This window comes from Apus apus, chromosome 1 (genome assembly GCF_020740795.1).
Source record: "Apus apus isolate bApuApu2 chromosome 1, bApuApu2.pri.cur, whole genome shotgun sequence".
NCBI lineage: Eukaryota > Metazoa > Chordata > Aves > Apodiformes > Apodidae > Apus > Apus apus.
Window position 1 is genome coordinate 41,851,584 of NC_067282.1, and position 25,112 is coordinate 41,876,695.

At 35.7% G+C, this 25,112-nt stretch overlaps 1 protein-coding gene across 4 annotated transcripts in view; it reads left to right on the top strand.

The window, feature by feature from the left end:
• The window catches only part of PIBF1 (progesterone immunomodulatory binding factor 1), a 113,706-nt gene that overhangs the window by 20,525 nt on the left and 68,069 nt on the right, over nt 1-25,112 (top strand). For all 4 annotated transcript variants that reach the window (XM_051638287.1, XM_051638278.1, XM_051638295.1 and 1 more), the window contains exons 7-10: nt 1,777-1,885; nt 2,602-2,783; nt 6,705-6,830; nt 10,440-10,538. In XM_051638287.1, the coding sequence (XP_051494247.1) occupies nt 1,777-1,885; nt 2,602-2,783; nt 6,705-6,830; nt 10,440-10,538 (516 nt within the window). The remainder of the gene's footprint in view (nt 1-1,776; nt 1,886-2,601; nt 2,784-6,704; nt 6,831-10,439; nt 10,539-25,112) is intronic.

Sequence of the window (25,112 nt, forward strand, 5' to 3'; positions counted from 1 at the left end):
TGGATGGGGCGCTGAGCTACCTGATCTAGAGGCAGGTGTCCCTGCCCATGCAGGGGGGTTGGAAGTAGATGATCTTTAAGGTCCCTTCCAACTCATATCATTCTATGACTATATGATTGTATGATGTAACAAGAGGCCCTGTGCTCTACTCTGTGGTGCCTACACAGTGAATTGAGAGGATATGACCTTGGGCATTAATATTTAACAATTTAGGATATCCTTGTAATCATAAATTTGAAAGAGCTGTTATGAGAACTGTTGGAGACTTTTAGGATTACCTTAGTGAATTGGTTTAACTGCAGGAGGTTCCAGTGTGTCTCTTCTTTTTAAAAATACAGATTTCAGAGTTCTAGCCTGTGCTTTGAGTGCCCATTTCTTAAATTGCACAATTGCAAAAGAGTGAAAATGGACTTAGACTCATAGGCATATACTTCTCAATCCAGCTCCCAGATGGGTTTTTCAGTGTGCTTGCAAGTACATGAGTTCTGGCCTGTGGCACATTTGTTGGGGAATGGATTAAAAAATGGGGATTATGAATAGAAAACACCGTCAGCTCTTTAGTTGTTCATACGGAATGAACTCGAGCGCAGTTACTGACATGAATGACTTTGTCACTGAGCCATTTGTAGAAGGTCTGTCTTCTGAATAACTCTTCACAACTATATGTACTAAAAAAGACTTTGGAATCAACCTGGAAGCTTGTTGCAAATAGGATGGATTGATGCTATGGTTTGCATCCTGTGTGTAACTGCATCTTAATAATCCATGTGAATGGCCCCAGTGTTTAACAGTGTACATTTAAAATAGTTTTAAGTTGAAAGAGGCATGAATGAATGTGCCAGAACTATATTTGAGAGAGTAGGTTGTGTTCACCTGGGTAGGCACAGATGAGGGAGAGGGGAGAGCACTGTTGGCATGACTGCATAAGGATATTTGGAAGCTTTGCAGGAGTTAATCACTTCCAGGCTTGTTTCTGCCTTTAAAAAATGTTATGTCAAATCTTCTAGTCTGGTGTACTACAAGTTTTCTCAGTTTTGAAGCTATGCTATGCTTAATATAAAACTGGTTAGCTTTTTTCCAAACTGCAAGCTCATACTGGCTCATTCATTTCACTGTTCTGACAGGGTCAGATAGAGTGGACACACAAAGCAGCTTCTTTGTACATATGGAAAGCAGTCTTATTCAGGACATCAGCAAATTTTTTGAAGCTGTGTCATATATGATTTAAACATGAGAAGAGTAGTACAACCCTCCATGGTATCAAGGGGCTGTATGCAAGGAGAGTAACAGCTTTGAAGAAGCCTATATTGCTTTCTGATTAGAAATATGGGAATGAAGTTGCTTTAGTTTTCCGTTCAACTTCAGTGTCTGCAAAAGATTCAAGAGAATGTAATGAGAAATAGCATCAAAAGCTTGATAATGCTAAAAAGGATGGACAAGGGTACTTACAGTTAATTGCTAAATGGAGAAATGCATAGCCTGAAGTTACACTGAAGAATACTCAGAGGAGGAGGAAATAATTTAGCATAGGAATTCAGGATTATTGTATTATAATTTAGGATTATTTTTTAAATACTTAGAAATGAAGAAAAGTATGTAATAAGTTACTGTTGCAGGTGTTAACTAAAAAAGGTAAGATTATCACTAATTGCTCTATGAATGACTGGTTGGAGGAAGTCAGTGTTGTGTACTAAAAGAAGGCTGAGAAATTATAAAGGCACAGCAATCTTGTTCATTGCACTTCATGCATTTAATAGTTTCACTTTATTTTAACAGTGAACGTGATGTATTTGAACATGAATTGTCAGAACTCAGAAGAAAATATGAAATATTAGAGATGTCACACAAAGCACAATCTAAAGAAAGAAATGACTTATCAAAAGAGGTAAACATAAAGTTCTTATTTTAGTAATTGTCTGTTTCTTCATCTCAGGAATTGGATTCTTGGTCTAATGAGGTCTGTCAGGATCACCAGTAGGATCATGGAATAATTCACATTAGCATGGTCCTCAGGAGACCAGCTGGTCCAACCCTCCAATGCAGTGCAGAGCCAAATGAGGTCAGGTTCCTTAGACATTTCTCAAGTTTTTATTATCTCCAAGGATGGAGATTTCACAGCCTTTCTGGACAATCTATTGCAGTGTTTGTCTATCCTCTTTGTGAAAACGTTTTTGTAGAATCTAGTCAGAATTGTTGCAGCTTTTTTCATAGAATCAAAATATGGTTTGGGTTGGAAAGGACCTTAAAGATCATCTAGTTCCAACTGCCCTGCATGGGCAGGGACACGTCCCACTACGCCAGGTTGCTCAAAGCTTCAGTACTATCAGTATTCAATACTTCAGTACTATTTAGATGCTGAGGGAGATTAAGGGGCATTTTACCTCTTTTTAAGGTGCCAACTACCAAAAATGAATAATACAAACTTATAATTTCAGCATAAAGCTTCACCAACTTACATTAAACATAAGTGTAAATAGTTTGTTTTTGTTGTTCTGGTAATTTCACAGAAGAGAGTTAAAATGAAATCAGAAATTTCTATACATAGGTTAAGTACTTATCTTGAAGTTTATGTTAAAGTGTTCTTTTTAATGCTTTTTATAGCTGGCAACCATACAACAATCCCTCAACTTGGTGCAAAAAGATAAAGATTATCTTAATCGCCAGAACATGGAGCTTAGTGTTCGCTGTGCACATGAAGAAGATCGTCTTGAAAGACTTCAAATGCAGCTAGAGGATGCCAAAAAAGCTAGGGAAGAAATGTATGAAAAATACGTTGCATCCAGGTAAGTTATTGTATGTTTGGGACTATAAGTAGGCACGTTATTAACTTTTACTTTGTTTCTTGCACAAATTCTGTCTAATTAAAAATAATTTTAACTTTCAAAAAGGTAGCCCATATTTGTTTAACTGGAAAGAGAACAATTCCGTTGGGTCTTAATGTGGATCAGGAATTTTTTTTTTAAACCTTTGATATAAGACTACAACAGTAAAGATGTTAGCATTGAAAGTTTATGGCAGCTGTTCTCTTAGGTTTATATAGAAATATGATAAATTACAAAGAGAGAAACTTTTTAAAGTGCATATGTTACATATATCTTCCCCTGCCCCACATGACTTTTATTAAAAACAAGTATTTGAAAGACCATCTAAAGAATTATTGCAGAATAAAATATATTTATTTTTCACTGATGTTTAAAATGGCATCTAGTGTTTGTTTTGGTTTTTTTTATTGGCTAATAGAACTATCAGTCTTTAATTTCTTGAGTTCATATACAGATCTCCAAATGTAGCCTTGAGAAATAGATTGATCAATGTATGCTAGCCAAAAGGGTAAACAGTGTCAAATGTTTATGCTATTTGAATTGCTATAGATAAATATATGGGATGTTGAACAGGAAATGCCAGGCTGTTTGCCTGTGTGACTTCCTACCTATGTAATGCTATACCACAAAATTTCATACAGTGTCTTGAGTGGATAAAGATTGTCAAGTTCAACTCTTCTTCTCACAGGACTACCTAAAACTGAATCATATTACTAAGAGCATCATCCAATTTCAAACCACGTTTAGTTTTTTCTCATTCAGAATCCCAAGGTTATCCAGGTCATCTACATGTAGGGAAATAACATAACAAAAAAGAGCATGTCAATATATTTCCCAAAATTACATCAAATATTTGCCTGTATGTAGTTTCTTAATGAACGTAACCCCATCTTTTTGGCTAGTAGCGTCCTTAAAAAAACACCTGCAGATTGAATGAATAAGCTTAGAGTATGAAGTAGGTTTGACTTCTCTTCAGTGGCTTTTTCCATTTGAATCAGGAAGGTGGAGCTGCAAAAAGTATCTACAAATTTTGTGTCTTTGTATAGCTAAGATGAAGTGTGCTAATATGACTCCCATTCTGCATTTTAAATACATTTTTAAAACTTGCTTTTAAATTATATTTTTAAAAAATCATGTAGGTTGGAGGAATCTTCCTGTAGAAACATGCTTGGAAGCACTGACTCTTGTAACTAGATTTCTGTTTCTGGAAAACCACTGTGAAATCCTTATCCTGTAAGAATGGTACAGATACACTTTTACAGAGTTGTCTCCATTTGAGGAACCTAGAAAGAGATGTATGTAGCTTGCCTCTACCATAGTTTGGGATACTGTGCAAGCATGCTTTGCTGTCCTCTGAAATTAATCAGAGATTTCTGTCTCTTGCATGTAGACATCATCTGAAGATTCTGTAAGTTACCTTGTGTTTCAAGATCTTGATACTGTCATTGGGGTTCCATACTGTTAGCAAATCTCTCTCTTGACATCATTGAGCCTCTTCATGATGCTAATTTTCATAGGACTAATGTTAGCGGTAATGAATAGTGCAGTTATGTTTGCTCTCCTCTAGAGACAGTTATTGCCATTTGCAGGGACAATACAGCATAGCAGAGAAGATGCTGTAGTATATTAAGCAGTGTAGGACAGCAGTGCAGATTGGGCAGCCTAGATTGTATTCAAGATTCCACTGCTGACCTGTTGATGGACTTTGAATAAGTCCTTTTATAATGTAAAAACGTAACGTAAAATGTAAAAATGTTAATGTAAGATTTCTTTTGTAAAATTAGGGTAATAGAGGATTCCTGTCTCTTCCTGTCTCTTCAGCAGTTTAAACCATCCATTTCTCAGGTCAAATATCTACAGTATTTTATTTATTTTAGAGAGCTTTACAAAATCCTATTTATTTGTTAGATTAATTAGAGAGGTACAAAAGTAGAGCAGGAGAAAATTCCCCAATAACAGACATGCTACAGCCCTCGGTACTATTTGGAGCTGACATCAGGTTTAGTGATAAATTTCTGTTTGCTACCTTTTGAAGAATTTGAGGTTTTTTAATGCTCACTTCATATCTGGATCTCTTTTAGTCGCTGTATTTCAGGAATGAAGATGATGAAAAATCCAAGTCTTTGTTTTTAGAAATAAAAAGTTATTGACCTTCTGGTCAATGCCACAACTCCTGGCATTGGGGTAAAGTAGTTAGAAAATAAGAGACTTTAGAAAACTGAGGGATTAACCTGACACATTTTAAAAAGACACTTCAAGATAGGTTGTGATTCTGCCGAAATGAATGTCAGCAGCTCATAGCTACAGTTTTGGGGAATTTGTGTGTCAGCACAGACCAACACAAAAGATAACCCTTTTTATGTTAATGCAACTATAGATTATGCTTCAAGATTTGAGAAGCTCAGATCATCTGTAGTTTATTCACAGTATAAAGTCTTATTCATAACAGGCCTGAAAAGAAGCTCATTAAAGACTGCAGCCTGAAGGAGATGAAACAATTTGATAAGGCAAAAACATATTTAATTACTACTCAAGCAAAAGGCCGTAACAACAGGTCAGGAATAAAAATCGCAAATTATGGTCCTTTGATTCAGCAGCAGCTCAGCTGATGTTTATTAAGAGGCACTGGCAGTGCAGTCAAGCTATGTACTCAGAATATGCCCTTTACATACCATTTGTTTATTTTGGTGATTATAAAGATAAGTGTCACTTTAAGCTGTCTTCTGGTGACATTACAGTGGGTGATGAATTTTCCAGATTGTTCTGGCGTTTTTTTCAGCCACCTGATTTAGCAGACTTGCAATGAGAAGGAAGGTGTAATTTCTGCAATGACAGAAACTTATTTTTGGCAAGTAATAATGGTAATAGCAAATTGGTTTAGTACCAAGAAAATGGTGATGCTTGTTGATTCTGCACAAAATAATTGTATCCTGAGGTCCTGATCTTCAGCATTCTTTTTTTTTTTTTTTTTTTTCCTACAGATTGAGCCATATAACAAACAAAGAACACAAACTTTCTACTAGGGGACTTTACATTCCAGTATAGTGTGTTCTATTTTTTTTTACATTATTGTAAACATCTTCATTGTATCAAAGATCTTCATAAAGGTTTTTGCTGTAGGGTGGCATACTTCAGGAAGGAGAGAAGATAAATTTTTCTTGAAAGGTCAACTGAAATTCAGGTCTTTATTAAAAGAAAAGAGAAAACAGGAAAACCTGGGCAGCAAGCATTCTGGCATTTATATGTTTTGGGGCTTTTAGTTAATGTGAAGGAGTTTTTGATCAGCTCAAGTACTGAAATCTAAAGATTAAGGGCTATCACACAACTGGAAATCTGACGACATTTGCAACCTTTTAAGTTTTAAATGCACATTGCTTCATGAACATGCTTTTATTTCCAAACCTGTAATTTCTACCAGTTGCTTCACTGCTGATCGATTATTCTTGAACATTAACTAGATGCTATAAAATTTTTACATTCCTGAGTTGTGAAGTACTTGCAAAACCAGCTTTTTTTTTTTTTTTTTTTTTTTTGTAATTTTGTAGGAGAAATTCTTTATGGGATTCCCTATGATCTGTCATGGCTTTCAAGGTTACAAAAAGATGTCAGTGTTGCTCTGAAATGAAATTATTTTGTCCTGGAATCTTCTAGTATCTGCTACATAAAAACTTTAGTATGTATTGTAATTGATTTATATGTCAAAATGACAGGACAAATTCCCAGATCTTGGGGGTTTTCTGACTACACAAACCTCCATAGCATGTAACTAACTTACAACGTTTCATGTGGTATTTTTACCCCATAAGCAGTGCCTTAAATTTTGATATTTTGGCGAGTGCAATTACTTTTAAATTCCCTTGTTGTGTATTTGTTTGTTTATAGAGATCACTATAAAACAGAATATGAAAAGAAACTTCAAGAAGAGCTGGAACATCTAAGGTTAAAAACAAATCAAGAAATTGAGCAACTGAGAAGCGCTTCAAAAGAGATGTATGAACGTGAAAACAGGTAGATAAGATGCAGGCAGTAGCCTCATTAGGGCAAAAATTACCAAGCATTGTTTTGTGCCTAGGTATAAACCTGGTTGACTGGCTCTTTGAGAGGTGATCAAGATGTAAGAATTTAAGTTCAGTTATAAAACTGATGATAGTATTTTAATTTTTAAAAGGAAATTGTACAGTACATGCATGGTGTTTATTATTAAATGACAGACATACAACATTGTCAATGAAAAGATTATTAAAAGTCACATTCTAGATAAATGTTAGTGGTTTGAAGTTTGTTCAGATGTATAGTGTTAGTTAATAAAAAATGTGTTGATTTACCTGTCATGCTATATATAGACAGTCTTGAAACTGTGGCAGGAAACCAGAAGGTGTTGATGCATTAAGCAAAGCAGAAGAAATGAGGGGCAACCAGGGAGACATATGCCTTTCTAAAATAAATCTCTTTGAGATTATTTACATTATTAAAGAAACCCATTGATTTCCTGTAAATTATTATAAGATTATCTTCTGAGGAACATCCTACTCCTGCAAAGAGCTGCATATTGAATTCTGTATGTGTGCCATCTTGTTGAATTCTATGGAATTGTCTGCAGAGTTAGGCACACAAATAAGCCTTTAGGGATCTAAGGATTTGGACTTCTGACACTGAATTTCTTTTTGAGCTTGTTTTTTGCCACCTTTTTTCCTTTAAAATGGGAGGAGTGCTTAATAATTCATTATAACTTCATTGTAGATGTCCTTAAAGTGTCTTCTGTGGAGGAGGAAATGACTGTAGTAAAAAGATATTTGTGGCATCAGAATCTGTTCCTCTAATTGGTAGTTTTGTCACTGCTTGGAAGAGTGAAAAAAGAACGTGACTGCTGCTGTCTGTCTTCCAGTCAACTGAAAGATTCTAATTAAAAAAAAATTACATCATTGTGTAGTATTCTAGTATGAGTAAAATATATATACACACACACACATACATGCCACTTCCTGTATGCCAATCTATTTTGAATTACGAAGTATGAATGTAAGCCTCTGCTGTTGGTGGAGATTGGACAAGGGTCTGTATATCATTGAGAAAGCTACTGAAAGATATTTCATTTGTATCTGGAAGCAATTTTCAGTTTTGTTCCTCATACTGAAATAATTACTTCTGAAATGTAAATTCCTTAGATTTGACTTCTTGTTTTGAAGAAAAAAAAAAGGATTTTTAGCATATGCACTTTTGATAAAATACTTGAAAATTCCACTGTAAGACAGGGCTTCACAGTCTGAGATGTCCCTCAATGGCGAGACAAAGGGAACCCCAAATTGTGAGCACAGCAGTTTGCCATGAAGTGTGTGTGCTGAGATGCTGACTGTGACTGAAAATAAATCTGAATATGCTGGTTTCATCTTCAGGCTCAAACCATGGAATGGTATTACAGCTAAGCTAATCTACTATTCAGTTGCTCTTACTCATTACTATTTTGCCAAGCTGAATGAGCCTCATGTTTCCCTTAAATTTCTTGGAACTTATTTTACACCTAGGATGAGTCAGAAGCTAAAATGGTGGGACACAAATAAAAAGATGATACTTTCATTCTTAATTTATTTGGGAGTAATTTCACTTATTTGGCTGAAGTAAGCATTGGCTGTTTGCTTTAGCAAGAGTGAATTCACAGGGCACATGAGTATCTGCATGAGGTTTAACTTTGGATTGATCAGTGGTGGTCTGTCTCCATAGATCAAACACAGTTTAGTGGTTTTGAGCATGTTAGATGCACTCCCTGAGCACATCTTCGGACTTTTCAATCTGACTGTAATCCAGTTTGTGCACCCTAGAATAGTTTAGGGCTGTGAACTGAAGTGCAATAAATGACAGTTGGTAAGAGGGTTATTTCAAAAGCTAATATAGATGCACTTCTGCTTTCCCTCCCCTCTCCTCATCCCATCATTTTTTTTTTCTTTCCATACCTATTAATGAATCTGTGGGTAGCATTTCTGTCCCATTTTAGAAGGGTCTGATAGGCTTGTGAGATACCTGACAGCCCACATGGCCTGTACATGCAGCCATCAGATAGGTGCTTTACTTCTTTTCAAGTTGCAGTTACACTGTCTGAGAACTGGCAGGATCGTTAGTGTGTTGTTTCCTAACTCTGTTCAAAATACTTCAGCAGAAGTTACATCACATCTGTGGTTGTCATCTTGGTTGAATAGTGCCTCACTTGTCTCTTTTTTCCTTCTATTGCATTTTCAATTGATAAGCTATTTGGTTAAGCAAAATAGTTTGTTGTCTAGGTAAGTCTCTGTGTTTCCTACAATTTAGTTCTTATCTCACTTCCATTACACTTCCATTGCCTTTCTTTCATAGCCAGTTAACTGTTGCATAATTCTGATGTTAATTCTTCTTAAGTACCTATTTCCAATCCATGCGAATTACTTAGTTCACAAAAGTGCCATTGATGACATTTCCTTAGTCTAGAAAGTAGTCTTTCATCCAAAAACCATATGCCTTTTGTGTGGCTAACATTACTTAGGATAACATTAAAATGGGTGTAATAATTTTGCATTTACCTCAATATTTGACTTTTCTCTTGTCTTGCCCTAAAGTTTGTGCTTGGATTTGCAGTACTGTGCTCACACTTGTAGCTCATGAGGAGGATTCCTTTTAGAGGAAACGAAATTGAACAGAGGCTCTAAGATAATTTAATTTATTCCAAATGTTAGTGAGTGTTCAGGAGCACTGGTCACAGGAGCAAACAAGGAGTGAAGTCCTCAAATAGTCGTAACTTAGGTGTCTGATCCTCAACAATCACTGTTTGCCCTGCAATTTGGCTGTTACTGTGGTGCACTAAATAATGGAGATGCAGCTTATAAGCCCTATCTAAGCAGTACCTTGACTTAGTGCAATTTAATGCAGTGTTATGCTACAGGCAGTCTTATATATGGATTAACAGACTATTAATACTCATACATATTACTACACATATTATTCTTCACAGGCCACTATTCTTATTTTTATCAGTGTAATGAGATAGTTCACAAGTTGTGATTCTTGGTTAAAAAAATTGAGAAAGATTAGATTGTTGGTAGTAAAATGTTTGTGTTATTTTATGTTTCTGTGCAAATAAAAAATTATGGCAGCAATAGAAGCCATAAGGAGATACCACTGATAAGAAATAACCTATGTAACAGACTAACTAGCCAGTTAGTTGTATGTGGAAGTAAGATTTCTATGTCTTGCTAATCTTTTCCTGCTCTACCATAAAAGTTGTGAATCGTCTCAGCTAGGGCAGCATTTCCCGAGTTATTAGTGAAGTAACAAGCAAAATTATTGAGATTTAATTCCTACAAAAAATAAGTAACTTACAGATCTAGTATTCTAGAATTATTCATATATTTTGATGTATAAATAGGTGAGTTTTTAATTGTTTTTAGAATTTCAGGACTGGAAACTTTGCTGACATACATGAAATTAATCTGAATTACAACTTCTGTAATGAGTAGGTATATAGACACTTATGTCATTCTATGAGAACTGAAGAAGGTAGTGTTGAAGTTAAGGTCAGTCAGCAGTAATTCATAAAGCAAATCAGTCTTTCTCCTAACAGATCGTTGACAGAGTAACTTTTGTTTCCTTCAGAAATATGAGAGAAGCAAGAGATAATGCTGTTGCTGAAAAAGAAAGAGCAGTTGTTGCTGAAAAGGATGCTTTAAGAAAATATGATCAACTGTTAGAACAGTAAGTATCTTTTTAAAATTAATATAAAAAAAATCTAAAGATATAGCTAAATATCTAAGGAGTTTTATGCAGGAGGAATGACTGGTTTGGTTTTCTGCTTATATAGAATAAATGACACAAAATTAAGCATTTAGTTCAATTTAAATTACATATTTAATTCCAGTGTACTGTATGAGAGTTTGATTCGTCTCCTACAATCCTGTAAAGACAAGCAACCATAATTATGGCATCTTAAAGCAAGGAGGTGGATTTCATACTGTAGAGTAGCAGTGGTCAAACTCTGAACCTGTTCTGTTGGGCTTTTTTCTTTAGTTGAAAGTAGAAAATTATCTGGTATGATTACTTCAATCAAGAGTTGGTTGTAAAGTGTGGATAGAGAGCAGTAGTCCTGAACAGTTAAGCTTCCTACATGCTTCTTTTCTTACTGCTGTCTCTTCTGAGTCTTTCATATTTCATGTATAAAATAGTGTCTGTACAAATGTGTAGTTCTACTCATATGGACAAGAAAAGTATGATTGATTTTCTGCCTGCTTATAGACAGTCTTACTGTCATGCTCTGCTGAACCTTGTCTTCACTTTTCATAAATTTAGCTATGGTAAATCATGAGGTAATTTAAAATTCTTGACAGTAATCAAAGCTGTTGAGGGTAAGTTTATAATGTGTCATTAATTTTGGACTTGATTCATTGTTTAATTCACACCTTTTTTCTAAAATGAAAAGGTCAGTTCATTAACCAACTGTGCCACCTAGCCATCTATTCAAAGGCAGTACTTGGTATGTACAATTTTTGCTTGGAAATGTTTTCATTTACAAGTAGTAATCTGTTAAAATGTTGTTAGCTTAGGCATTAGCACAAAATAATTAAAGCTTCTCATTTCTATGTGTAACTCCTAAATTGCAGTCATGATATTACTGTAGAAATAGCATTGCCCCAGCATAGCCACAAAGGACTGAAAAACATGTCACTGCTAACTAGTGGTAGGAAACAATAGGGGTAGTTCTAGAGTAAATGAGATGAGTCAGAGGACTTAATGTCCTTGCTGAGTTTATGGGATTTGAATTCAGATGAATTCTAGTTTGGGCTGAACGGTCCCAAGGGTGCTGATTTCCTTTTAATGGGTGGAGTACATTCTAGGTGTTCTTGGTTTCACAAAAAGGAATTCAGTTAGCAAACTCTGAGGAAATTGCTCCACAATGCAAATAAAAATGTGAAAATTGAGCTAGTTAAGTGGGGATAACCAGGAAACTGGTTCAAAACTGATCTCCTGAGTCAAAGTAAAATGTGAGTCAACAAGGTGTTTATGACGATAATCCTGCCTTTCACTGTGATAAGATTACTATGACATATGGAGAGTTCATATCTAACTGGAAGCTTTTCTGGCAAATAAGTAAGTCTAACATACATTAATTTGAGTATGCAGACTTTCTTGTTTTTAATGAAAATATCAACTTTGTAATTCCTGCCATGCTTATTTTTAAACTTAAGAACCATGGAGAAAATTCTTTTTCTGTTCTGCTGTATTACCATTCATATAATGTGTCTTTTATTCATATTGTGATTTTTTGAGGAGGGAAGTTCAGCTGCAATCAGAAACATAGGAATATTTTAAAATGTAAGCTTTAGAGAGGAAAAAAAGGAAGTTAATACTACTCCATTTGTTCTAATCTTGATACACTCATGCTTCTGTCCTCTTGAAGTTTTTCTAGTGATAAGCATTCCTATTACGTAAAACGGTCCTTTCCTCAATTTGAAAAAGTTAATAGGTTGATTAATGCTGGTTTTTGGAGGTCAAAGAAGTAGGTAATTCCTCAGAAGATTATGCTTTTCAGACTTGCTTGGGAAATGGAAAACCCATACTTCCCTTCTTGAAAATATAGGTGTCTCTCTTTAAAACTGCTTCCCTTCTAACCACAACACAGGTTTCAAGATTATGACTTCTTCCACTTTCCAAATCATGTACCTAAATTGACTGAAAAGTGACAGACTGGCATGATGAGATGGAATAAATGCTTTAACTTAAAAGACCCCAAATTCTTAATTTATTGTGGACTGATGTGTAGCAGTTTTGTGAAACAAAGAAATTTTCTAATATCACCAGAACCTCCTAAGATAAAAAAAAGAGATACCTGTGTTGTCCAATTCTATATTTAAGTGATTATAACAGCTAGTTCTACTTTAGTGAAAACAAGGTGACTCATCCTAGTTACCACTGCTATCATAATCTGTATAAACAAACATGTTTGAAAGCTTCAGAAGTATGTGGAATGTTGACTGGCCTGAATGGTGGTTAAATAAAGCCCCTAGCAAATCTTGTGATCAGAAGTGTAACTAATACCCAATTTTCTAGTCAAGTGCAGTTATTTTCATTTTTCTTTCTGAGGTTTGTGATAGCTTTTTGTAAACAGCCGTTTACAAGTACCAAGAAAATACTGAAGTGGTAATACTCATGAAAGAGTTATATTGAGAAAGAATCTGCAGTTTCAACCTCAAAGTAGATCACTGGTATCGGGATGTAAGTTTTGTTTCTGTCTTTACTGTTATACAACTGTAAATTCTGTGTGAGAATTCATCTTCTATGTGCCTCTAGCAAGGAAAAAAATGGAACAGATTTTATACTTTGGATTAAACTGTGGCCAATGTAACATGTTCTTTAAAAATTATGACCAAATGGAAATGTTTTCACTTTGTTTTAAACTGCTGATAATATAAGACTTTTTTCAAATTTTAAAGCTATATTGCCTCAATTGAAAGCGTCTTGGGGTTGAATGAGGAGAGCAATTCTTTAATAGCTCCATTGTCTAGTACTTAGTAAAGTGTAGATACTAAATATGTTCCAATTTTTCCTTTTCTTGGATATCTGTGGAGTGTTACTTAGAAACTATTGACTTAACCTGTTATTTCTCCTTGCAAAAAACCCCAACAAACCAACAAAACAATAACAACAACAAATAAGCACTGAAAAGCAGAAGTGCATCCTGGTTTCCTATTATCTTTTTCCCACTAGTTAAGTTTTCTAGTTTCATATAAGGTGCAAGGTCAAAATGAAATGATTCCTTTGTTCAAAGTGGGCTTCATGGTCCGTAATATGGGGTGAACTCACTTCACCTCAGAGGATACCTACAAGAGCCATCTCTTGCCTTTGATTGTTCACTTCCTTTAAACCTTAAGGAATGTAACTTCTTTTTCCAAGACTCTACAGTTTCAGTGGAAACTGGTTTAAACATTTCAGAATTACTGGGAACACAAGGGCAATCAATAAATGGTGTGATTTTATGAAACCTTATTTTTCTTAGTGACAAAAAAAAAATCTGTACTCTGTTACAGTTAATTGCTGCTCACGTGATATAGTTAAGGCGATTGTTCTTTTCCTGTATTTGTAAAGATAAAATGAGAAGTGTAGAAAAATGAAAAGAAACAAAGTAGGTATGAGGTAAGCAGGAAAAGAATATTCAAGAAATTTGTCTTATGGCAATACTGTTCCTTCAACTTTGCAGTGGGCACTATTTATATATAAAAAAAAAAGCTCTGTTTTGTAAAAGCTAATAGGGAGGTTTAAATTCCTACCCCTGTCTGTGAGGTAACAGAACATTTTTTTCTTCAAATATGCACAGGTGCTGAAAAACCCTATTTAAACTATTTTTTTATATTGGGTTTGAGTAAAGTTAGGATCATGGCTACAAAAAACAGCTCTATAAAGAATTTTGGATTATTATTTAAGCATTTATGGTTTGATGTATATAGCTCAGCTACTTAAAACTATTAGATATGTAATGAACAGTCAGCTGCAGGTAAGGAGTATTTAGATTTGGAAGTCTTTTTAATGTTTCAATTTAGAAATACCTTTCTCAAAAAGCAAAACAGAATAAAAGGCATTGACATTTCTTATGCTTTATAGGTTAAAAAAAGTCAGCAAGAAGTTCTCTGTGTTGTTGTTTTTTTTTTTTACCTGTTTAATGCTTTTCTTTCCAGTTAGCTGCAATCTGTGTATACCTTTTGGAAACTTCTATTAGTCAATCCATTAATCTTTATAATTTAAATCCCTCTTTTCGCCCCTGCGTTCTTTGTTCTTCATAATAGTATTATTTCTTTGAATTTGTTTGGAGGAGAGATTAATGCTATCTGATTTAGGTGTACGTCTTAAGCTTTGCAGGTGATAGAGAGAGGTGATCAATCCTGTTCATAGAATGAATGTATATGCTAGAAGAAATTAAGATTCCTATATCTTCTTATTAATTGCCAACAAGCCTAGAGGACTGTCTTAGATTAAAAGATATTTGGATAAATTTACTGAATAAATAAATGTTCTACTTTACATTTAGAATCTGTGCTGAGTATGCAGGAATAGCAGTATTAGTTTAGCATTTATTACATTATACATTCATTGTTAATATAAACATCAGAATTCATTATTTTCCCCTTATCTTAACATGTTTTTATAATCTGTATGTTGCTGACTGAAATGACAAGGTTCTAATCTTAAAATTACTAAGTCAGTGCATTCTCCTGAACTTATTGCAAATCTTGAAGAGTTTAGGCCCTTATTTAAATAAAATTTGCATAAAGTGAGAATTTATTTAATTAAAAAAAGATCCATGATTACAACTTCTGGCCAAAATATTTCTTTGCCAAAGCTGCCGTAACCAGATAGAAAACTACTGTCATAGCCTTTTACTCCCTAGACATGGCTTCTACTTCTGTATATGAAGTGTTTTGTAATCCTTTAAAGAGCTATGTAGGTCTTTAAAATTACTGCTTCTTTAAATATTCAGCTTTGATTGGCGTCATTTGTGTTTTCTAAAATACTTTTTTTACTAATTATCTTTTGCTGCTGCTGTATTCATGTATGACTTCTATTGTATGATGTGTATTATGTAATTTCAAAAAACTTTAGGATTTTTATCAGAAGAAAGCTGAGCCTTTTACTGTTATTGTTAGACCTTGTCCAGACTTCAGCCTGTAGCCAATGTAACTACTACAGATTCCCCATAAAAACTACCTTCTTCTTGTTCTCCTGATGTGAAAGTTAAGTATGAAGTGCAGCTAAAATGGTAAAAGGTGGATGTCATGGAAATTGTTGAAAGATACCCTCTTGGAAATTCAGAATCAATGCAAAGAAGGCAGTGAAAGGACCAGGAGTTTAAATCTTAATTGATTATTTTAGGCTGCTCTCTAACAAGCAATTGTTCTTCAATGATATTTCTGCATTAAAAGAAGTCTAGCGTATTTCAAAGCCTACTTCAGATTGCAGTATAACTGGAATGCGTTTTAATAAACATGAGAAGCCTAATTAACTGATTTGATCAAATAGATGAGTCTTAGTCTTAGGAAGACTTCACACTTGCTAGAGCATGCCTAATTGTCTTGGGTCATTCCTTAATAAGGATCTCAAAATTTTACCTTCTTAGCTAAGGTAACGTTCTTCCAGAATTAATGCTTTAAGTTCTGTAACCAGTCACCTCATAACTGAAACTGTCTTGATGTTGTAGAATTATCAATGTCAAGACTCACAGGAATTACAAATTCAGCTGATGGCTGACCTTTCTGAGCTTCATGACATCTGGAACGCAGGCTTTGAAGTTTGTTCTCCTACTGTACAAGGAATGTTCAATTATTATATTTATAGCTCTAGAAATCTTTTTATTTAAGTTACTCATTCCCCAGCTCCCAAAAAGTAATTCTGACAAAATATTATTAGCCTCTTTAGGATCCTTTGGGTAGGTTGTAATATGAACATATCTTCATACCGTAAAGATTTTCCTTAAGCCTTGATGTTCTTGTTTTACCTGTTCATTTCCTGCTAGCCAAAAGGCCTTGATCTGAAAACATTAAGATTAGTAAAGGCAAAAAGTTAAAATCTGTGATGGTTATTATGCTGAGAACCTAAGAAACTATTTGCTCTCTTAAGTCTTTAGTTTTTTTGTCGGTCTGGGGAGGTTGAAAATGTATCAGTGTCCTTTGAGGACCACTTTGAAAATAGTTATAAATTCCTTTTAAGAGACACTATATGATATAAGGGTATACGGCTGCTTAGTCTTCATATATTTATTGAATTATAGTGTTGAAACTTCCATTGTAGTCCATGATTTTGATATGATTGTTAGTATCTCTCAATATAGGCACATTTTTGCGATTCACTGTGCACAGCTTCTCATTAACGATGAGCGCTGACAGGGTAAGCTAACAGGTCATTTGGAACTCATTACAGAATGACATTTCGCATGCTAAACATTTACATGGGTTCAAAGGGAGAATGAAAAAGCTCAGAGTTAAGTTTGAGAACTACTTAACAAGTAAGAACTACATCCAGTTCAGGAAATCTTTGAGCTAGAAGCAGTTGAATACTAATCAGAGAGGATTAGAGACAAATACAATCAACGCAGAAATTTTGTAGAAACATAGAATGTCTTGGTTTGGAAGGGACCTATAAAGGTCATCTAGTCCAACCCCCTCTACAATAAGCAGGGACATCTCAAACTAGAACAGGTTGCTCAGAGCCCCATCAAGCCTGACCTCGAATGTCTCCAGGGATGGGGCCTTCACCATCTCTCTAAGCAACCCATTCTGGTGATCTACCACCCTCATATTAAAGAACTTTTTCCTAATGCCCAACATAAATCTACCCTTTTGTAGCTTAAAGCCATTACCCCTTGTCCTATCGTTACATGTCCTAGTGAACAGCTCTTCCCAAGCCTTCATATAGGCCCCTTTCAGGTATTGGAAGGTCACTATAAAGTTCCCCCAGAGTCTTCTCTTCTTCAGGCTGAACAATGCCAACTTCCTCAGCCTGTCTTCATAACAGGGGTGCTCCAGCCTCTCTGATCATTTTCATTGCCACCCTCTGGACATGCTCCAGCAAGTCCACATCCTTCTTGTGTTGGGGGCTCCAGAGCTGGACACAGTGCTCCAGGTGAGGTCTCACCAGGGCAGGGTATGGGGCAGAATCGCTTTTCTCAATCTGCTGGCCGCACTTCCTTTCATGCAGCCCTGGATGTGGTTGGTCTTCTAGGCTGAAATTGCACATTGATACATTTTTTCTTGATCTTTTTAAAACATACACTTCTAGCTACAGTTGAAGACAGAATCATGAGACTAAATGGGCCTTTTTGTCTGATACACTGCTACTATTCTATGTGGAACAGAAGCTACACAATGCTGGGAAACTTCTCAACCTGTTTTTACTTTTACACGCTACTGTGTGTGCTTTGTGTGACTTTGAAAAGTCTAGGCTGGATAAAAGGAAAAGGTATAAATGAAAGCATCTATCTAAAGATTAGGCTAATGTGATTTTTAAAAAATATTGTTACAGATATCAGGTTATCTGTGCACATAATATTTATCTCTCTGAACATGGAGAACTAAATTTGTGTGTGAAGCCTCTAGCAGTGTTATGTAATCCAAAACATTAACACTTAAATGGCAGATGAGAAAAGAACCTGTTTATAGGAAAGTCCAAATACACAATTTTTAGAATACAGAAGAAAAGCAAGTCACAAATAACAGCATGACCATAAGTACATGCCATAATTGTTAGTTGCATGTGTCTTCCAAAACTGTGTAATATAATGCCTGTTCAAAAGCTAAATTCTTCAAAGCAGGGATATTGTATTTTCTGTACGCCTGTAAAAGAATTTTTATATTCAAATTATAGCTATTTATGTCATACTATATTTCAACCTAATAGAACCATAAATATTTATTTTTAATAGTAATTATGTTCTGGAATTACCTTCTGAATCTGTGATTATATTCTGATTACCCTCTGGAAAAGAACATGATGCTATGCTGGACAACTCACTGTTGAAGAACAGTCTGTCCAAATAGGTGTTTATGTGACTTGAGAAGGTAGTTACAGCTTTGTAATCGTATGGGCCTCATTAAACTCATGGGAGAGTCTGTAGACTAGAATGAAGGCTACCAATTATGAGAGCAAGCTTTGGGCTAAGTTCTGGCCAGACCTTTTCTTTCACAGAACCATATTCAAAGGGTTGAGAAAATGTTAGGTATAACTGGAAGCCTACCTAAGTCTACTGCTCTCAGCCTGGACCTGACTTGAATGGTGACGTTACTTGTTTCATGTAAGTAACTCTCATGAATAAGGAACGAGGCAGCATATTGTTCTGGAATTGAGGGTAGTTAGTCCATTTGTAAATTAGTAGTAAGTTGGTCCTGCATCTGGGCCACAACAACCCCATGCAATGCTATGGGCCTGAAGAAGAGTGGCTGGAAAGATGTCCAGCAGAAAGGGATGTGGGGGTTCTGATTGATAGGTGGCTGAATATGAGCCAGTAGTGTGCCCAAGTGGCCAAGAAGGCCAAAGGCATCCTGGCCTGTATTAGAAATAATGTGGCAAGCAGGACCAGAGAGGTGATTGTCCCCCTGTACTTGGCACTGGTGAGGCCACACTTCCAATACTGTGTCCAGTTTTGGGCACCTCAATACAAGAAGGGTATTCAGGTGCGGGAGTGTGTCCAAAGAAGGGCAATGAAGTTGATGAAGGGTCTGGAGAAAAAGCCTTATGAGAAGTGGCTGAGGGAGCTGAAGCTGTTTAGTCTGAAGAAAGAGAGGCTGAGGGGAGACCTCATTGCCCTCTACAGCTACCTGAAATGATGTTGTAAAGAGGTAGGCACTGGTCTCTTCTCACAAGTAACTGGTGATAGAACAAGAGGAGATGGCCTAAAGCTGTGCCAGGGGTGGTTCAAACTAGACATTAGGAAGAATTTTTTCACTGAAAGGGTTGTCAGACACTGAAACAGGCTGCCCAGGGAGGTGGTTGAGTTACCATCTCTTGATGTGCTTAGAAGTTGTCTAGAAGTGGCACTTGATAATATGGCTTAGTGTTGAACTGGGTAGAGTAGAGTTAATGGTTGGACTCAATGATCTGAAAGGTCCTTTCCAACCTAAGTGATTCTATGAAGGGACCATAAGTAAATGAAGGACCATCGTATTTGGCTCATGAATACACTACCAAAACAGTGCACATCAGTGAGGCAAGGTAGTTTCAGGCTGTATGCCACAACAGGGAGCTGTTTGCCTTCAGCATTCATCCATCCAGCAATGAATATACCTAATTCATCTTATTTGTACTGATGACTTCCCAAGAGAGAGGGACAGTGTGATATTTGCATATAGTGCTCAGGACTGATTAATCCACCCTTCACAACTGATGGAGCAACCATGTGAGTCTATTTGTTACTTTTGCTCCTCATGAGATGGGCTTGTCTGGTGACTGGTGCCTTGATGAGGAGAGAATGGGAAAATCAAGGCTGGAGGGTCCACTTCCCTTTTGTATGGTCTTGTTTCTGGATAAGATTTCCTCAAGAATGTATCCCAGACTTTGTCAAGGTTAGCTCAGAGAGTTGTTTACATTCAGGGAGTCTAATAAATTATTTTTTTTTAAACTACATGCCTTCAGCACTCAAGTATTGCATCACATATTGGATAGTGGGAAGGCCATGTCCTTCAGTTTATTCAGTGCAAAGCTATTTAGATAATTTTTACAGCTGTTTGTGTTTCTAGCTAAGTGATCTAAAGGCACAATTCTGTCTACTTATGTGACTATCTGGGTAACTCTGTAAGTGTATTCTGTGAAACCAGCAAAATGAATGTGCAGTTAAGACTCTGCATACTTCACCAGAGTTCAAGACCTTGATCCTGGATAGCTGGAAGGTGGTAATGTGACATGTTAGGAGCATTTTTACCAAACATCATGTAGCCCTAGTGGCACTTAGTTGTTACATGACATTTGCATTGTGTGGACACCAAAAGGGTGGTACTCCTTTGAGTTATTTGTGGTATCAGTGTGTGAACTGGTTTTATAATTAAAAAACACAAACAAACAGAAGTTAATTGCAAGCAGAACTTCAGCAAGACTGAAGTGAGATGGGAATATTTGTAATGGATGAGCCTCTGAGGGGAGCACTGCATGAAAGTAGATAGGCTGGTCTGTTGCTGAGAGTAGCTTGTGACAATTAGTAAGAGGATTTGTAATTCCATGGTAGGGGGAGTGTGAAGAGAGGCAGTAAAGAGAGAGAACCTGGGAACTGAAGAAACCTAACAGAGATGGAATGGAAGAGTACATATGAAAGAGTAAATGAAGGAGCTTTACTACAATCAATGAAAATCTTTTGCAGTTCTTACTACTAGGTAGAATTCAGAAAGATGTTGCTCGTACAAATGTATATACTGCCCAACCCTTTCTTAAAAGTCCTGTTTATTATCAGATTTCTGTAACTGAAAGGAGACTAATGTTGATTACTGAAAGTGATGTTGCATAAACCACCCCACAAGCTCCTTTTGTGAAGCATGGAGAGGATAGGAATTGTGTGTGTGCCCCTTATAGGTACCCCAGAAGCGAAAAAGATGCCATAGATTATGCCAGCTTCTCATCCACAGGATAAGTATTAATATAATAGGCAGTATAACGTGACAATCTTTCTTTTAAAGGGAAGTAAACTTTTTCCATCCAGTGGTGGTGTAGTTGTAGAAATATGTGTGTTAACAATATAATCTGGGTTCCTTTGAGATGAAGCTTGGGCATTATGTAAAATTCTCATACCTGTCAGTCATTTAGTTATTTTATAAAATGTTATATTTCATAATATAGACATAAAATATAAATGTACATACTTGCACTTACAAGCCTATTTCTGTATCTCCTCTAAAATCTAAATACTGGATATATTGTCAAAATGCTGGAACTCTTGGCTGATATTTTAACATAAACACTACTGCATATTTATGTATATAATCTAGTTTAAGCTTTGAAGTGGAACTTGTCATCTGGAATTGTTTTCATGGGTATTCTAATTGTTTCATGGAAAGTGTTCGTTGCCATGGGTAAACAGATATAGAAGTGCACTGATTCATCTGATTCATCCCTTCTGAAATTTTGTTTAAAGATTTCTCTGAGATCTTAACCTCTTCCTTTCCAGAAATACGACCTAGATCGTAACTTCCAAGAAGTTACATCTTCCCATTTTACCTTGGGTACATTGCTGGGGTCACCATAATTGGTTGTGGGTTGTAGAGGGGGGAATAATTTGTCCCGTTCAAAACCCTACAGGAAGGGGAGAAAGTTCTGTTTGTGCAAAATGGTATTGTAAGCAGATGAAAGTAATTAGAACGCCTAGTCCTCTTGTCTTCATATTTGCCTTCAGACAATTAACTTGACTCTTGAATCTTGAGGATACTTAATGTAGGCTGTTTCTCTGAACAGTGGAGGATGAACACTGATGTAAATCCCATGCCCCTGTGAAATGCCCAGAATTAGGTGAAGTGAAGCCTTGATTGTTACCTTAATTCTAAGATTTTTAGATCTAAAATCATATAAGGAAATATTGCATCTTTTTTGTCTGTTGCATGTTCATCTAGGATGTTTTTGTTTTTACAGGCAATGTACTTCATAGAAGCTAGTGGGGCTGGGTTTTCTGGGTTTAGATTTGTCCCTTATGACACTCTGTTCCCAGTCCTGAGTTGTGAAATCTGGGTCTAATTTCTGTGTTATGTCAAAGTTCTGAGCTTTTTCAAAGTTTTCTGTATGCATAGATAAGTGGGGTACATTTCAGGTTTAGTTTTTCAGTGCCAGATGAATGCCTCTTCTTAAAGAAGGAGAAAACTTTTCAAAGTAGTGTGTTTGCCCCAAGGTACTTGCATTAATTAAGTGTGCAGATGAACAGAAAGTTGTTGACATGCTACACGTTAGAGAAGAGCTACCTTACGGTAATTTGTTTGCCTGCTAGGGCTCTCTGCTCCCCTGCATTTTCTTACTTTGTAAAATAATAAAATCTTCCTTTTGTCATTTGTCTCAAATGGTTATCTGCTTGTACAGAATGGTATTAAACAGTTTTAGTTTATCTATTAGAGTAAGCAAAAATAATGGCAGCCTTTTTATTGCTAAATGGATATCTTTTGGGTGAATTATTTGTGAATTATTTTTAAAGATAGTTTTTACATTTATCTTTGTAAGTCTCTTTTGTTATGCCAGCTGTCTAAATCTTTTAATAAACTTCAGTTAAAAGAAACATTTTCCATTATTATTTTAAAATACAATGTTTACTGGAAGGGAAGTCTAGTGAATTCCCACAGATGAAGTGTGAGTGTATTTCTCCCACTTGTAAATGAGTTCTTATTTCCTACAGTACATATTCTGGTACCACAATGAGTCATTTTCAATATGTTTTAGTTTAGCTTCTAAAACATTTAAAAACTTGGCAGATGCATATAAATGAATGTTACATCCAGTTTTAGAAACGGCTTCCAAATAATATTCTGCTAACATGATGACTGTGAACAGACCTTTCAGAATGTCGAAGTGTCCTTTGTGATAACCCTGAAAGCATTTGCAGAGGTCTTACTTTATTTTGGGTTTGTTTTTTTTTACTTTTAGCAAATTTAACCATCCTGAATTTTGCAAAATTCCATGCTATTTTATTTTACCATTTTTTAATTGTACGTCTTTTTCAAAATCAATATAGTGACTTCTCTGTTTTAATATCATATGTTTAAAGTTATATTTACCGTTGTACACTTTAATCTCTTTCCTAATATGTTAACTTGACAGTTCAAACATTATAAAAGAATTCAAAACTAAATAGTTTGTATGATTAAAAGGAATTTATGAACTGGGGGTGGAGTGGGAGGAAAATGGGGGGGAGGGGGGGGCAGACCAAGCATACTTAGATTAGAAAAAAAAGCAAGCAAACAAACAAACCCAACTAAAAATTACCAGTGTTCCATTTTTGAGGCTCTTTATTTTCATTTATCTATTACTTAAAGAATGTTTCTATTTTAACTTCCTTGCCCTGGTTTCCTGGTTTCTGGAACACTTATTATAAAGAGACCTTAGATACTTTGCTCACAAGTTGATACCTATGCTTAGACACCCTCACATTTCTGCAGTCTGGATTTGAATACTACCCTAAATGTTTTCCAATTGTTGGCAGCATTTGTCTTGTCAGTTTAATATGCATGCTAGGAATAACTTTGCAAGTCTGTGATTATTCGCTGTTCCAACTTTAACCATCTGTATGTTGTCCACGATGCAACACGTTATCATTATTAGTTATCAGTTATCAGTAAGTCCTTACAGTAATTACCACCCTTAAAAATTTCTTTAGCTTTTTATTAGACTCAGAAGAAGATGGGGAAAATATTTAAAACTTGCATTACTAAAACTTTCATGTAAATATTTCCTGGAATCCATTGTCCCTTTTGTTGTGTGTTACAATATCTGAAGAAAACCTATTACAAAGGCTGCCTTCTTCCCCCTCCTCCCCTGCTCCATTAGTCTTAAATATATTACCTTTTCGTCAAGGAGAAATTGAAAAAAGGAGGGGGAGAAATTAGTTTAGGTGATTGAGAGTCTTAATTATTTTGTTAAACAAATACATTCTTCTCCTTTCATTACGTCTCACTAATTGTGAAACTTGCAGAAGATTGATTATAGGCAAAAGAGGAAAGGTAATAAAGATGAGGGGTGAGGAAAGACATGATGCAAATTTAAAAAGAGAGAGAACAAAAGAGAGAGCAATCATGAAAACTCTACTGAGTAGGATTGATTTGAGTGTAGAATATATGGTACATTGGCAAGTCTTTCTCTTTGGAAGAGTTATCTAAGCCAGGCAAAGACAAAACAGTTTCATGAAGGGACTGGGTGGCTAGAAGGCAATGTGTTGTCATTGGTGGCAGAGTCCGTTTCTTCCATTCTGCTCATCTGGTTACTTCTGTATAGCTATTTGCAAAGGTGGAAACTTTAAAACTTATTGATGGTAACTGATTTGGTACCCATTTTTTTCAGTACAAGGCGAACATTTTGTTCCAGTTGTAACACTGAAAAATCTTGAACATCCATTTTCAGAGATCTCATACCACTGTTTCAGAATTCTGTGATCTTTTTGAAGCATTTTTAAAATGTATTATACTGTTAGGCTTTGGATGAGTTCACACATTAGTTTGAGTAAACGCAACATAGACTTCAGTACAGCTTTTGCTGTGGCTGGCATCAGTCTTTTCTAACTTTAGATGCCTATAACTTAAAATGTCTATAAGGTACTTGTTTCTTTCCACTGACTTATAAAGGAAGTCTACACGGCAGGCTCATATGTACATGACCACATTGTAAACATCTGAAGCTAGTTGAGATGAGTCCCACCTGTCTTTTCTGAGTTAAATGAGTTCCTTGTAGTCTCTTTTCACAAATTCATGGGGTTTGGAGCTTTTATGTTTTACCATCATTCTTACTGAGTCCTCTTCCGAAGCAGAATCTTTAAGCATTCGTCAAATTCTGGTCACAAAATTGAATGTTGTTATTCTGATGTATGATACAGTTTATATGCTGTCTTTTTATTTTAATGGGCTCTGCTTTCTTGCATGATTTGACACATTTTGATTGGCAGAAATTAATTTAGATTACATAGGTCTAGAGTTGTGATTATTACGAAGGATCTGGTTAATGATGCTACAGAAGGTAGGAAGATATCATGCTCCTTCAAACTTTGCAATCTTAGTGATCTGACAGGAACTGTTGTGAGAAATACTACACCCAAATGAACATGAAGCTTGCATTTGTCTTTTT